Below are 14,698 nucleotides of genomic sequence, written 5' to 3' on the forward strand. Positions count from 1 at the left end.
TCAGAGTAACGATAGTAAAGATGATCCAGGACCTCGTGAAAAGAATGGAGGCAAAGATCGAGAAGATGCAAGAAATGTTTAACAAAGACCTAGAAGAATTAAAGAACAAACAAACAGAGATGAACAATACAATAACTAAAATGAAAACTACACTAGAAGGAATCAATAGCAGAGTAACCGAGGCAGAAGAACAGACAAGTGACCTGTAAGACAGAATGGTGGAATTCACTGCTGCGGAACAGAAGAAAGAAAAAAGAATGAAAAGAAATGAAGACAACTTCTGGGAGGTTGAAGAGACCTCTGGGACAACATTAAATGCAACAACATTCGCATTATAGGGGTCCCAGAAGGAGAAGAGAGAGAGAAAGGACCAGAGAAAATATTTGAAGAGATTATAGTCGAAAACTTCCCTAACATGGGAAAGGAAATAGCCACCCAAGTCCAGGAAGCGCAGAGAGTCCAATACAGGATAAACCCAAGGAGAAACACACCGAGACATATAGTAATCAAATTGGCAAAAATTAAAGACAAAGAAAAATTATTAAAAGCAGCAAGAGAAAAACAACAAATAACACACAAGGGAACTCCCATAAGGTTAACAGCTGATTTCTCAGCAGAAACTCTACAAGCCAGAAAGGAGTGGCATGATATACTTAAAGTGATGAAAGGGAAGAACCTACAACCAAGATTACTCTACCCAGCAAGGATCTCATTCAGATTCGATGGAGAAATCAAAAGCTTTACAGACAAGCAAAAGCTAAGAGAATTGAGTGCCACCAAACCAGCTCTACAACAAATGCTAAAGGAACTTCTCTAAGTGGGAAACACAAAAGAAGAAAAGGACCTACAAAAACAAACCCAAAACAATTAAGAAAATGGTCATAGGAACATATATATTGACAACTACCCTAAACGTGAATGGATTAAACACTCCAACCAAAAGACACAGGCTTTCCGAACGGATACAAAAACAAGACCCATCTATATGCTGTCTACAAGAGACCGACTTCAGACCTAGGGACACATTCAGACTGAAAGTGAGGGCATGGAAAAAGATATTCCATGCAAATGGAAATCAAAAGAAAGCTGGAGTAGCAATACTCATATCAGATAAAATAGACTTTAAAATAAACAATGTTACAAGAGACAAGGAAGGACACTACATAATGATCAGGTGATCAATCCAAGAAGAAGATATAACAATTATAAAAATACATGCACCCAGCATAGGAGCACCTCAATACATAAGGCAACTGCTAACAGCTATAAAAGAAGAAATCGACAGTAACACAATAATAGTGGGACGTTAACACCTCACTTACACCAATGGACAGATCATCCAAAATGAAAATAAATAAGGAAACACAAGCTTTAAATGACACAATAGACCAGATAGATTTAATTGGTATTTATACGACATTCCATCCCAAAACAGCAGATTACACTTTCTTCTCAAGTGCGCATGGAACATTCTCCAGGATAGATCACATCTTGGGTCACAAATCAAGCCTCAGTAAACTTAAGAAAATTGAAATCATATCAAGCATCTTTTCTGACCACACGTTATGAGATTAGAAATCATTACAGGGGAAAAAATGTAAAAACCACAAAAACATGGAGGCTAAACAATATGTTACTAAATAACCAAGAGATCACTGAAGAAATCAAAGAGGAAATCAAAAAACACCTAGAGACAAATGACAATGAAAACACGACGATCCAAAACCTATGGGATGCAGCAAAAGCAGTTCTAAGAGGGAAGTTTATGGCTATACAAGCCTACCTCAAGAAACAAGAAAAATCTCAAATAAACAATCTAACCTTACACCTAAAGGAACTAGAGAAAGAAGAACAAACAAAACCCAAAGTTAGCAGAAGGAAAGAAATCATAAAGATCAGATCAGAAATAAATGAAAATGAAGGAAATGATAGCAAAGATCAATAAAACTAAAAGCTGGTTCTTTGAGAAGATAAACAAAATTGATAAACCATTAGCCAGACTCATCAAGAAAAAGAGGGAGAGGACTCAAGTCAATAAAATTAGAAATGAAAAAGAAGAGTTACAACAGACACCGCAGAAACACAAAGCATCCTAAGAGACTACTACAAGCAACTGTATGCCAATAAAATGGACAATCTGGAAGAAATGGACACATTCGTAGAAAGGTATAACCTTCCAAGACTGAACCAGGAAGAAACAGAAAATATGAATTGACCAATCACAAGCAATGAAATTGAAACTGTGATTAAAAATCTTCCAACAAACAAAGGTCCAGGACCAGATGGCTTCACAGGTGAATTCTATCAAACATTTAGAGAAGAGCTAAACCCATCCTTCTCAAACTCTTCAAAAAATTGCAGAGGAAGGAACACTCCCAAACTCATTCTGTGAGGCCACCATCACACAAAACTAGACATATCAAAACCAGACAAAGATACTACAAAAAAAGAAAATTACAGACCAATATCACTAATGAATATGGATGCAAAAATCCTCAACAAAATACTAGCAAACAGAATCCAACAACACATTAAAAGGATCATACCCCATGACCAAGTGGGATTTATCCCAGGGATGCAAGGATTCTTCAATATACGCAAATCAATCAATGTGATACAGCATATTAACAAACTGAAGAATAAAAACCATATGATCATCTCAATAGATGCAGAAAAAGCTTATGACAAAATTCAACACCCATTTATGATAAAAACTCTCCAGACAGTGGGCATAGAGGGAACCTACCTCAACATAATAAAGGCCACATATGACAAACCCACAGCAAACATCATTCTCAATAGTGGAAAAACTGAAAGCACTTCCTCTAAGATCAGGAAAAAGACAAGGATGTCCACTCTTGCCACTATTATTCAACATAGTTTTGGAAGTCCTAGCCACAGCAATCAGAGAAGAAAAAGAAATAAAAGGAATCCAAATTGGAAAAGAAGAAGTAAAACTGTCACTGTCTGCAGATGACATGATACTATACATAGAGAATCCTAAAGATGCCACCAGAAAACTACTAGAGCTAATCAATGAATTTGGTAAAGTTGCCAGATACAAAATTAATGCACAGAAATCTCTTGCATTCTTATACACTAATGATGAAAAATCTGAAAGAGAAATTAAGGAAACAGTCCCATTTACCATTGCAACAAAAAGAATAAGATACCTAGGAATAAACCTACCTAGGGAGACAAAACACGTGTATGCAGAAAACTATAAGACACTGATGAAAGAAATTAAAGAAGAAACCAACAGATGGATACACCATGTTCTTGGAGTGGAAGAATCAATATTGTGAAAATGACTATACTACCCAAAGCAATCTACAGATTCAATGCAATTCCTATCAAATTATCAATGGTCTTTTTTACAGAACTAGAACAAAAAATCTTAAAATTTGTATGGAGACACAAAAGACCCCAAAGAGCCAAAGCAGTCTTGAGGGAAAAAAACGGAGCTGGAGGAATCAGACTCCCTGACTTCAGAGTATACTACAAAGCTACAGTAATCAAGACAATATGGTACTGGCACAATAACAGAAACATAGATCAATGGAACAAGATAGAAAGTCCAGAGATAAAGGCACGCACCTATGGTCAACTGATCTATGACAAAGGAGGCAAGGATATACAATGGAGAAAAGAGAGTCTCTTCAGTAAGTGCTGCTGGGAAAACTGGACAGCTACATGTAAAAGAATGACATTAGAACACTCCCCAACACCATACACAAAAATAAACTCAAAATGGATTAGAGATTTAAATGTAAGACTGGACACTATAAAACTCTTAGAGGAAAACATAGGAAGAACACTCTTTGACATAAATCACAGCAAGATCTTTTTTGATCCACCTCCTAGAGTAATGGAAATAAAAACAAAAATAAACAAATGGGAACTAATGAAACTTAAAAGCTTTTGCACAGCAAAGGAAACCATAAACAAGACGAAAAGACAACCCTCAGAATGAGAGAAAATATTTGCAAACGAATCAACGGACAAAGGATTAATCTCCAAAATATATAAACAGCTCATGCAGCTCAATATGAAAAAAACAAACAACCCAATCCAAAAATGGAAAGAAGACCTAAATAGACATTTCTCCAAAGAAGGCATACAGATGGCCAAGAAGCACATGAGAAGCTGCTCAACATCACTAATTATTAAAGAAATGCAAATCAAAACTACAATGAGGTATCATCTCACACCAGTTAGAATGGGCATCATCAGAAAATCTACAAACAACAAATGCTGGAGAGGGTGTGGAGAAAAGGGAACCCTCTTGCACTGTTGGTGGGAATGTAAATTGATACAGCCACTATGGAGAACAGTATGGAGGTTCCTTAAAAAACTAAAAATAGAATTTTTTAGTTTTTAGTGGGATACAGCAATCCCACTACTGGGCATATACCCAGAGAAAACCATAATTCCAAAAGACACATGCACCCCAATGTTCATAGCAGCACTGTTTACAATAGCCAGGTCATGGAAACAACCTAAATGCCCACTGACAGACGAATGGATAAAGATGTGGCACACATATACAATGGAATATTACTCAGCCATAGAAAGGAACGAAATTGGGTCATTTGTTTGAGACGTGGATGGACCTGCAGACTGTCATACAGAGTGAAGTAAGTCAGAAAGATAAACACAAATATCGTATATTAACGCATGTATGTGGAACCTAGAAAAATGGTTCAGATGAACTGGTTTGCAGGGCAGAAATAGAGACACCGATGTAGAGAAGAAACATATGGACACCAAGGGGGGAAAGCCATGGCAGGGGGTGGTGGTGGTGTGATGAATTGGGAGATTGGGATTGACATGTATACACTGATGTGTATAAAAGTGATGACTAATGAGAACTGCTGTATAAAAAAAAAGAAAAAAACCCCAAAGCCCAACACTGCAACTTTGAGAGAAGATAAAGAACAAATTTGGCATTTATAAAATTATTATTATTATTAATTTTTTGGCTATGCCACACAGCTTGCGGGATCTTAGTTCCCCGACCAGGGATTGAACCCCAGCCCTCGTCAGTGACAGCGCAGAGTCCTAACCACTGGACCACAAGGGAATTCCCATATAAAATCATTCTTATATAGAAAATTACTTATAAATTACTCTTACATTAAAAACTGTTTTTCAGCACAAATTTTATCCTCACTTGCAAGTCAAATATATTATGCCCATATGTTCTCCATGTGTTTTGGGGTTATGATTTACGTACACATACTTGTTTTAATAACTAGTCTTCAATAACAAGAGCCATGAAAAATACTCACCAAAGTGTTAACACAGATAGAATTGAGAACACACGCTCCACTTCGACACTCATCGATGTCAGTGCAGACCTAGTGCAGAGAAGTTTAAAGGGACACTGTTTAAGTAGAAAGACAAATACATTTTGCTTTGTTTTGACATCTTTGTGTGAAGCGAGGACGTGCAATTTCAGGTAGGCTGGCGATCAGAGTATATCCTTAGTGGCCCTGCTTTTGCTTGAGGGTGTCCCACTTGCCCTGAGTTTTGGAGTCTCTTCACAAAGTGATATTAGCCAGGGTCCTGGGGATTTTACTGCTCTAGGGCTGGTTTTGATGTCAATTTTGGGGCTCCTGTTTCTGCATTCTATGTGTAACATAGGTTTGGAGCTCATGACTATGTGTCTTACAAGTTTGGAGCTTTGATTTGTTGTGGGCAACTGTCATTTCTGTCAACCATGTCCCAAAGCTGACATCAAGCTTCCTGTTGATTTTTGGGGCCTAAGAAAGTTTTCTCATCTCCTTGTAATAAGTAGGGTAGCTCTCTAAGGCTTCTGGCTTTCTTCAGGGGTATTAGGTCTTTCTAAAGGTTCAAGACTACATCTGCTATACCCACACAGTGCTTGAACCCCAGTTTCCCACTTGGAGGACCTAAAACCATCTCCCACCTCCCATGAGCTGCTGTGACATCAGTTTCCACCCACAGCTCTGACTCTGAGTTCCCTCTTTGTTTCTCGAACCTGCACATTTCTTCTTATTTCTTTTGATATTGGTCATGCATTAAAATTTGTTGTTTAATTTCAGCAAGTTGGTTCCCTTTGACCTGAGTTCATTCTGCCATATTCTGGAAATCCACTGGAAGGGCTCCTTCCTAGCTTACATAAAGCACCTTCTGTTTCTTTTTGTCTATTTTCCTTAGCTTAGTCTTGGCGATTCTGTCTTTAGAGAAGAGGAAGAAAAACTTAGGTCATTACTCCAATGGCTTGTCATTCGTGTGTGTCGAGCTTGGCTCCTTTTTCTAGTCTAAAAAATGATGCCCTCTAGAATCCTTTGATAGGCTGCTAGGAAATAATGAACCTCTGCCCTTCTTTAAAGCTAATAATTTCCGTAAGGTAGTAAAATATATTTATAGACCAACCATTTTTAGGGGCTGAAAACATCAAAAAGAATTTCACGGTCAGTCAGTTAAATAATGGTCAGGATATAGTAGAACATTTGGAAATAAACGGAGACTGTCACAAAGTGCTTGAGTGCTCTACAGCAATTTACAGCTTATATAAGAAGAAAGGCAGGTTTCCTCAGGGGATTATTTCTACTCTTGAAATCCTCTCATCTCTAAAACAGCTTCTGATCAGCAACAATGACTCTATGAAAGTGACCTAATTTTTCAAAGCTTTTGTTTCCCCAGTTCTTAAGTTATTTGGTGGGACAAAATGTTCAAAAGGCTACCAACAAAATAAGGCTGAAACATGTCCCATATCCAGGATTACCCCCTTCACTGCTTTCCTAGTGCTACTCGATTATCCCAGTTGACTAGCTTCCTCCTCACTAGCCTTGATGAAATGAGTTGGAAAACCTCCTAATGTGCCCACAGTGCATGAGGACATTCTGCACACCCTTGGCTGCTCCGGGAGGTAAAGGGTTATATGGAAAGAGGTGGGAACCAACCAAAGGTTTTCTGTTGGTAATTAGAGACTAAAAGGCCACAACTTCAGCCCACCTGCTTGTTTGTCTTGGCAAAATTGATCCCAACACCCTGCACCGTGGACCCTGTGAAGCCCACCGGGCAGGTGTCACATCTGAAGCCAGGAGCCAAGTTCACACAGCGCACGCCTGGGTAGCAGGGATGGTATTTGCACTAGAGAGAAAGAAAAATTCACTCTTTAGCCGCATGGAGAAAACACCCTCAAACTTCCATTCATCTATTTGTGCAGACTTGGGGATTCATTTAACTATCATTTTTTGGTGCTCGACATGATCAAAGGCAATAAAGGCTTCCAATTTCATAGTTACTCACAGAATCCCTGACCCACACGGTCTGGAGGTTTCCTTGTAGTGGGCTTTTGCTATATTATAGAATCACGCACAGCCGAGTGGAAAGAGTCCTTAATGTTAACCGGTCTACCTCCCAGCGCAAATTCCCTGATATTCTAACTTGGAGTTTTAAAACCTCTGTGAGAGGACAGTGCTCCTGGACCACTTGTCAGCTAGCTATTAGTTGAGTCCAAAGGAACCAACTACTCAAAGAAAAAGACCTTGAGAAGACAAAACCAGGGCAGTTGTTGTTTCTTGAGTAAGATGTGATTCATCAGGGTCTGTGCCTGCCTTTGTGCCCTACCAAGTCCATGACTGTTCCTAGGCTCTCACAGTCTAGGAGGTTCATTCTGATTTCGTTTTGTTTTGTTTCGTTTTTAACCAGTTCAACTAATGTAAAAAACATGACCACTTCCTGCCCTTTCAAAAGGAGGAAAATTCCAGCTCACAGATAAAAACCAGATGCAGTTCTGTGAAACATGTGCAGATGTTCTTCCAGTGGAGGGATGACTAAAGACCATCTTAATTGCTTACTACCTGGGGAGGTCATCCGCTACCACAAGCCTGCAGGATGCATGTGTGTGAAAGCTCCTTCCAGCCTTCCTCTGGCCAAAGGCACATGGGGGCAGCCTTGCTACCCACTGCGAACACTGTTTTGGGACTGGACCAGTGACTGGCTAACGATGGTCCTTCAGAGGCTTTGCCAGCTGGCCAAACAGCCCGTATTTGCTGTATGTCCTTCTGGCTCCATCTCTGGGCACTTTTGGTTACTCACAGATAATGGGGCCTCTTCAAAAGGTCTTATTGGTTTGAGATTCCTGTCTGCTCCTCTGTTTCAGGAAGCCTGAAGCAATCAGTTGCAACCCCTGAAATACACTCTTACCCAGATCTTTCCCCTCCCATGTTTGCAAATGTGTGGAAAAATCACAATTGTCACAGAGACTGCTTAAGAGAAAGAATCAATGTTAGAGTTGAAGGCTGAAATCTCAGCATTGCAGTAGCACAAGCTGGAAGAGTGGGAACCATGGAGGGGAGACGCAATGATCACGGCCACAACTGCGTGTCATGCCTCCTCCTTCCCACCATCACAGATCTCTAAGGATTCCTGAGGGAGTACTTTTTATGTAGCCTGGAGGACAACCCAAGTCATCCCTTAGTCATCAACATGGCTTCTTTTCCCATAAGCTGTCGGATGTACAAGATACTGAGGGAGCCCCATCCTATCTAGTTGAACTTTTACCTCATCAATGTCAGAACAGGTGATCCCATTTCCTGTGTAGCCCTCAGGGCAGGGCCCACAGTGAAAGCCATCTCTGGTGTTGGTACATCGGACGCCACGGAAACACGGGTTGGAATCGCACCGGCGCACTGGGGGTATCAGGGATGCTGGGAGCACGGGGGGCACCACGGTGTTGGGAGTTGGAGACTGAAAGCTGAGAGGACCTAGAGGAAAACCATCATCCACAGGCTTATAAACCACCAAGAAAACAGAGCTGATACAGAATCAAGCTTAGTTTCGCAGTGAACTTCTTTTCCCTTCCCTCTGCCTCTGTGCCAAACCTCCAGAAACCAGCGCCAGTGGAGCCTCACCCACCCAGGCCCATCATCAGTTGGCATTTGCTGGTCCAACTCAGAATGCACCAGTTACTAGAAAAGCACTTACCGCAAGCCTGGCATTCAGCTATGGTGTTTCGCAAAAATGATGTTTCCTTGACCTTTAGAAATGGGAAGGGAGAAAAAAAAAGATGGAAAAGGAGTTCCTGATGTATAATCCAGGAGTGAAAGAATCCATGAGTAGCAAACTATTAAGCAGTACTTAAAGGAGTGTTAAAGGAGCTCTTGGTAGTTCCCACTCTGCATGGAGCCCTGGTGTGTTTATCACAGGCTGGTCCCCCATTTTCAGAGCCCCAGGGCAGCGGGCCGCACGGGGCCACTTGGGCTCAGGCTCCAGGTCCCCTCCCTGCCTCTGCAGGCCTGCAGATCCATTAACTCCAACACAGAGCTTCTCTGATAAGACTAGGCCTTCTCTGATGGTATGTCCTACTTGTTACCTGCTGTCTCAGAAGATCCTTCACCTCTCCCAGTAGCTGGTTTAGTTGTGACATCTGCCCCAAGAACTGCCGATTGAAGTCTCCTGTAGGAACAGCAGAAGATAAGGCGCGTTCGGTCAGTGACAGCGATTTCTACAGTGACTCAAAAACAAATGATTTCCCAGAGACCATCAAGACAAAGAACCTAAGATACAGGAATTTAGTTTAGGGTCAAACTCATTTAATTCATCTACAACATAATGATAATGATGCCACTGGGCTGGTTACATCAAATTCCTATGAATTATACTAATAAAAGTGCAATGAAAACGTTCCTTGCCCTGGACTTGGCACAAGAGCCTCATCTCTGTAGGTACATGATCCTGTAGGGCTGCTCTGCCCACAGCCCACCTTTCTGGGATGGGACCCAGTCCAACCGGGGGCCTGGGGGTTTGTGTTGATGGAGGTGTGCAAACTGCCCAAGAGCCCACACCTGTGCTTGTGGCAGCCAGCGGCTCGCTCTGCTGCAGGAAGCAGTCTTGCAGGCTGGCCACCTGGAACAGCGAGCCTCTCACCGCCAACTTCAGCTCTTCCAAGGAGTCCTGGAAGAGATCGGATTCACACCATACATTGCTGATGTCATTCAAAAGCCAGTGAGCTTGCAGACGCACACAATTTTCATAACACGGTAGGCCTGAATACTTGGACTCTGACACTTTCCATAATTTTGTGGGTTTGCATTTTTTCCTGAAGCCTGCCAGCCCTGTCCTTTTGACTGAAGCAAATATGGAAGAAACCAGTAGCTTAGGAGAGTGCTGGAGTCCAGCATGGTCTGAGGGCTCATGAAGGTGACTAGGAGAAGAGAAAAGGCAGTTTTCCTTCATGGTAAACAAGCTCTTTTGTGGCAGGAGCCTCTTAAGAGTTGTCTGTTTATGGAGTTTAGACTGTAATGAATAAGACATTGACCCCAATTTTAAACACTATTGTTCTTAGGGTGCCTTGGATCCAGGTTTTAGCAAAGTCTCTGGTTTCCCTGGATTATGAAGATGAATAAACCGTATATTCTTTTTTGTGTGTGTATATTCTTTTTCTTTCTTTTTTATTGGGGTATAGTTGATTTACAATGTTGTGTTAGTTTCTGCTGTACAGCGAAGTGAATCAGCTATACGTATACATATACACCCTCTTTTTTTGGATTTCCTTCCCATTTAGGTCACCACAGAGCACTGAGTAGAGTTCCTTGTGCTATACTGCAGGTTCTCATTAGTTATCTATTTTATACATATTAGTGTATATATGTCAATCCCTATCTCCCAATTCATCCCACCCTGCCTTTCCCCTCTTGGTGTCCATACATTTTTTCTCTACATCTGTGTCTATTTCTGCCTTGCAAACAGGTTCATCTGTACCATTTTTCTAGATTCCACATATATATGTTAATATACGATATTTGTTTTTCTCTTTCTGACTTACTTCACTCTGTATGACACTCTCTAGGTCCATCCAGGTCTCTACAAATGACCCAGTTTCATTCCTTTTTATGGCTGAGTTATATTCCATTGTATATACGTACCACATATTCTTTATCCGTTCCTCTGTTGATGGATATTTAGGTTGCTTCCATGACCTGGCTATTGTAAATAGTGCTGCAATAAATACTGGGGTGCATGTGTCTTTTTGAATTATGGTTTTCTCAGGGTATATGCCCAGTAGTGGGATTGCTGGGTCATAGGGTAGTTCTATTTTTAGTTTTTTAAGGAACATCCATACTGTTCTCCATAGTGGCTGTACCAATCTACATTCCCACCAACAGTACAAGAGAGCTCCCTTTTCTCCACACCCACTTCAGCATTTATTATTTGTAGACCTTTTGATGATGGCCATTCTGACCGGTGTGAGGCGATACCTCATTGTGGTTTTTTTTTTTTTTTTTTCAAGTGTTTTTTTGCAGTACGCGGGCCCCTCACCGCTGCGGCCTCTCCCATTGCGGAGCACAGGCTCCGGACGCGCAGGCCCAGCGGCCATGGCTCACGGGCCCAGCCGCTCCGCAGCATGTGGGATCTTCCCGGACCGGGGCACGAACCCGTGTCCCCTGCACCGGCAGGCGGACTCTCAACCACTGCGCCACCAGGGAAGCCCTCTCATTGTGGTTTTGATTTACATTTCTTTAATAATCAGTGATATTAAACTGTATATTCTGTGATGTATATTTTCATATATTTTCACACTATTGGTTTATATCCATCATTCATTGTTAGTCATAGTCAATTTTCTCACCCCTTAATTTTGTAGCTTTTACTGTACTCATTATTTTATATATGTATGATAGAAAATGTTTACGTTAACTGTGGCAACATAAAGTCATCATTCTTATTTTATTTTATTTTATTTTATTTTATTTTTTTTTCATTCTTATTTTAGAAATGAGCATGCTAAGGATGTTCAGAGGGACTCTGCTTTTTCATTTAGCTAAGTTAAGACGTATGCGACACGTGCTACATAATAGGTATTTTGTGGAATCAGACCATAAGCTCTATGGAGGCAGAGCCATGACTGTTTGGCCTAATGCCTAGAATGTGCCTACTGACTGACTAATTGACTGACTGACTGACTGAGAAGGTACTATGAAGACAGAGCACTGTGGTCCTTGTTGATAGTCTAAGGAGGTAAAACTTTTGGACAAAATTCCAAAAAATTCCATCTGTTTCTGATTTTTAGATATGGACTTATTTGGTGGAGACTAATTTCTGAAATGTCAGTGACACAATTTCTGACTGTCATTCTGACTATTTGGGCTACTCTGGGGATTCAGAAATAAAGTTTGGCATATCTCTCCATTAATTTTTTTCTCTCTCTATAAATCTACACTAAATATATATACAACTCTTTCTCCCTCTCTCTACACTTGGATTTTAGCTTTCTTGAAACTTCTGCTTGAAAATGCTTCCTATGTTTCAAGCACAAATTCTAGTACCTGATTCATAGTTTTTACATTATTATCTAAAACTCCTCAGCATTCCTAGTTACAATGGAAATTACTGTTTACACCCTGCTTCTTTACACAAAGGGCTCAGAATAACTTGGTAAGAGTTTAGTTAAAGCATATAATAATGAAATAGAAGTGGAAAATAGTGATTGCAATATATAAAACAAGGGCCACAGTGGATGAACGTAGTTACTGATTTTGGGATTGACTTCCGTATCAGATGAAATTCTGGAACGATGAGCAGTTATAGTATAATTGGAAAAGACAAAGAATACTACTAGTTATTTATAGGAAACAAAGTATTTCCTAGCACAAAATTCTTTTTTTTAAAATAAATTTATTTTTTTTTTATATTTATTTTTGGCTGCATTGGGTCTTCATTGCTGCACGCGGGCTTTTCTCTAGTTGCGGCGAGCAGGGCCTACTCTTCGTTGTGGTGCATGGGCTTTTCATTGTGGTGGCTTCTCTTGTTGTGGAGCACGGGCTCTAGGAGCACGGGCTTCAGTGGTTGTGGCACGTGGGCTCAGTAGTTGTGGCACATGGGATCTTCCCAGGCCAGGGCTCGAACCCATGTCTCCTGCATTGGCAGGCAGATTCTTAACCACTGTGCCACCAGGGAAGTCCCCCTAGCGCAAAATTCTAAGAGAAGCATATGTGGCAATTTCTAGAGTAGGTGCAATGATATGATGGAAAAAAATACCATCAACAGGGCATAAAACAGAAGACAGAAGTGATGTGATTTGTAAGGCCTCATGGAATTAAGTTGGCAATAAGGGTCTTTTTGTTAGGGATGCTCTAGTGAGACCTGTGAAATATGTTGTTCCTGGTGCTTGGCAATTTCCAATCATTCTTTTTTACTTTCATTAAAAATATAATAATGTTATAGAAAGATTACAAGTAGATCATCCTATTGCCCTAAGAAAGTTTAAAAATTTTTGCTATTCTTTTTGCTATTCCTTTCCTGCTTTACAATTATATTGCCAAAGTCTCCACTTATCATCTAAAAGAGCAGCTCTCAATTTTGACTTCACGTTAGAATCAGTATTTTAAAAAATACTGATGCTGAGGCACCACCGCTATAGATTCTGATTTAACTTGTCTGGAGGGTGGGCCCTCTAGCAGTCGGTTTTTAAGTTCCACAGGTGTTTCTAACATGCAGCCAAAATTAGACCCACTCTTGACCTCAGCCCACTCTTCTGCATTCAGCAGAAGCTTCAGAAACTCATCTTTCCAGTTTGGAGAATGGTTTGTGGGTTCTTACCTGTGCCTTCCTCTGGAAAGTCCTCAATTCAACAGCCTCAGGACTCTGGGCGAGGCCAGAAAAGGCTCTGGGGAGATTGTGAATGGAATCCACTTGCGAGCAGTCCACGTAGAGCTCTACAGAGCCAGCTCCCCGGTGCAGATTGTTCAGTCTCAGGAGGACCCTGTGCCGCCTGCCGTCGGCCAGCTGCAGGTTGTTGAAAACCACCAAATGAATCTTCCCATCATTCTTCAGGTAACGGAGGATGGCTAGAACCAAGCACGGGTCAGTGGATAATGAGATAAAGGGAAAGGGCGTGATTCTGTGCTGCACAGCCTCCAGGTGACAATGGCAAGGCTGGGTCATTGGAAAGACGCAAGTAAGTCAGCACCATAAATTTTCAACATTCTGTGTGCCAGGCATTTTTCTAGGCATTGGCCACCACTCTGTTGCTAAGAATGTTTTGTGCTCATGAAAAGAGACGATAAGTAGTAAATTTGAAAATAAACAGAATAATTTCAGATAATGATGAGTACAGTGAGCAAGGAGAACCCATCCAAGTAAGCTCCTGAGGGCATGAATTCACTAATTCGCAAACACCTACTGAGCACTACTACAGGGCTGGGTGCTGCCCTTCGTTGCTGTAAACACTTAATTTCTCCTCACTGCAACCCTGTGAAACTGGAATGACTACAGGTGAGGAAAGGGAAGCTCAGATAAGCGAAGGAACTTGCACAAGGACACAGTAAGTGACAGGACTAGAATTTGAAACTGAGTGTGGTTTATTCCATGACTAAAAGAATGCTAGGCCTGGATAGGCCTTTGTAAGGACTTCATGGGAGATCCACTACCTTACACAAAAAGACATTCCCAGTATTACGTTGAGTGAAAAAAAGGTTATGAGTCAGTACAGGTTCATTCCGAAAAAACTATGTAGGTATGTACATAGACTTATATACACATATACAGAAAATTAGAAGGAAATATTAATACGGTCATTGCTGGACGACGTGTTTTTTTCCTTTTCTTCATTTTCATTGCCTGATTTTTCTACAAGAAACATGCATTACTTATGTAATACAAAAAAGTAAAAGAAAAAAATGAATTCCACACATAAACCCAGAGTGTGCTACAGTCAGTCTAT

At 40.8% G+C, this 14,698-nt stretch overlaps 1 protein-coding gene across 1 annotated transcript in view; it reads right to left on the reverse strand.

The window, feature by feature from the left end:
- The window catches only part of THBS4 (thrombospondin 4), a 50,105-nt gene that overhangs the window by 19,192 nt on the left and 16,215 nt on the right, over positions 1–14,698 (reverse strand). The window contains exons 3-9 of the mRNA XM_027100737.1: positions 13,576–13,823; positions 9,822–9,930; positions 9,350–9,432; positions 8,962–9,013; positions 8,539–8,741; positions 6,985–7,122; positions 5,292–5,360 (exon numbers count right to left, since the gene is read on the reverse strand). Of these exons, the coding sequence (XP_026956538.1) occupies positions 5,292–5,360; positions 6,985–7,122; positions 8,539–8,741; positions 8,962–9,013; positions 9,350–9,432; positions 9,822–9,930; positions 13,576–13,823 (902 nt within the window). The remainder of the gene's footprint in view (positions 1–5,291; positions 5,361–6,984; positions 7,123–8,538; positions 8,742–8,961; positions 9,014–9,349; positions 9,433–9,821; positions 9,931–13,575; positions 13,824–14,698) is intronic.

The sequence above is a fragment of the Aethalodelphis obliquidens genome, unplaced genomic scaffold (assembly GCF_003676395.1).
Source record: "Aethalodelphis obliquidens isolate GAN/ISIS:26980383/991018 unplaced genomic scaffold, ASM367639v1 scaffold4, whole genome shotgun sequence".
Classification (NCBI taxonomy): domain Eukaryota; kingdom Metazoa; phylum Chordata; class Mammalia; order Artiodactyla; family Delphinidae; genus Aethalodelphis; species Aethalodelphis obliquidens.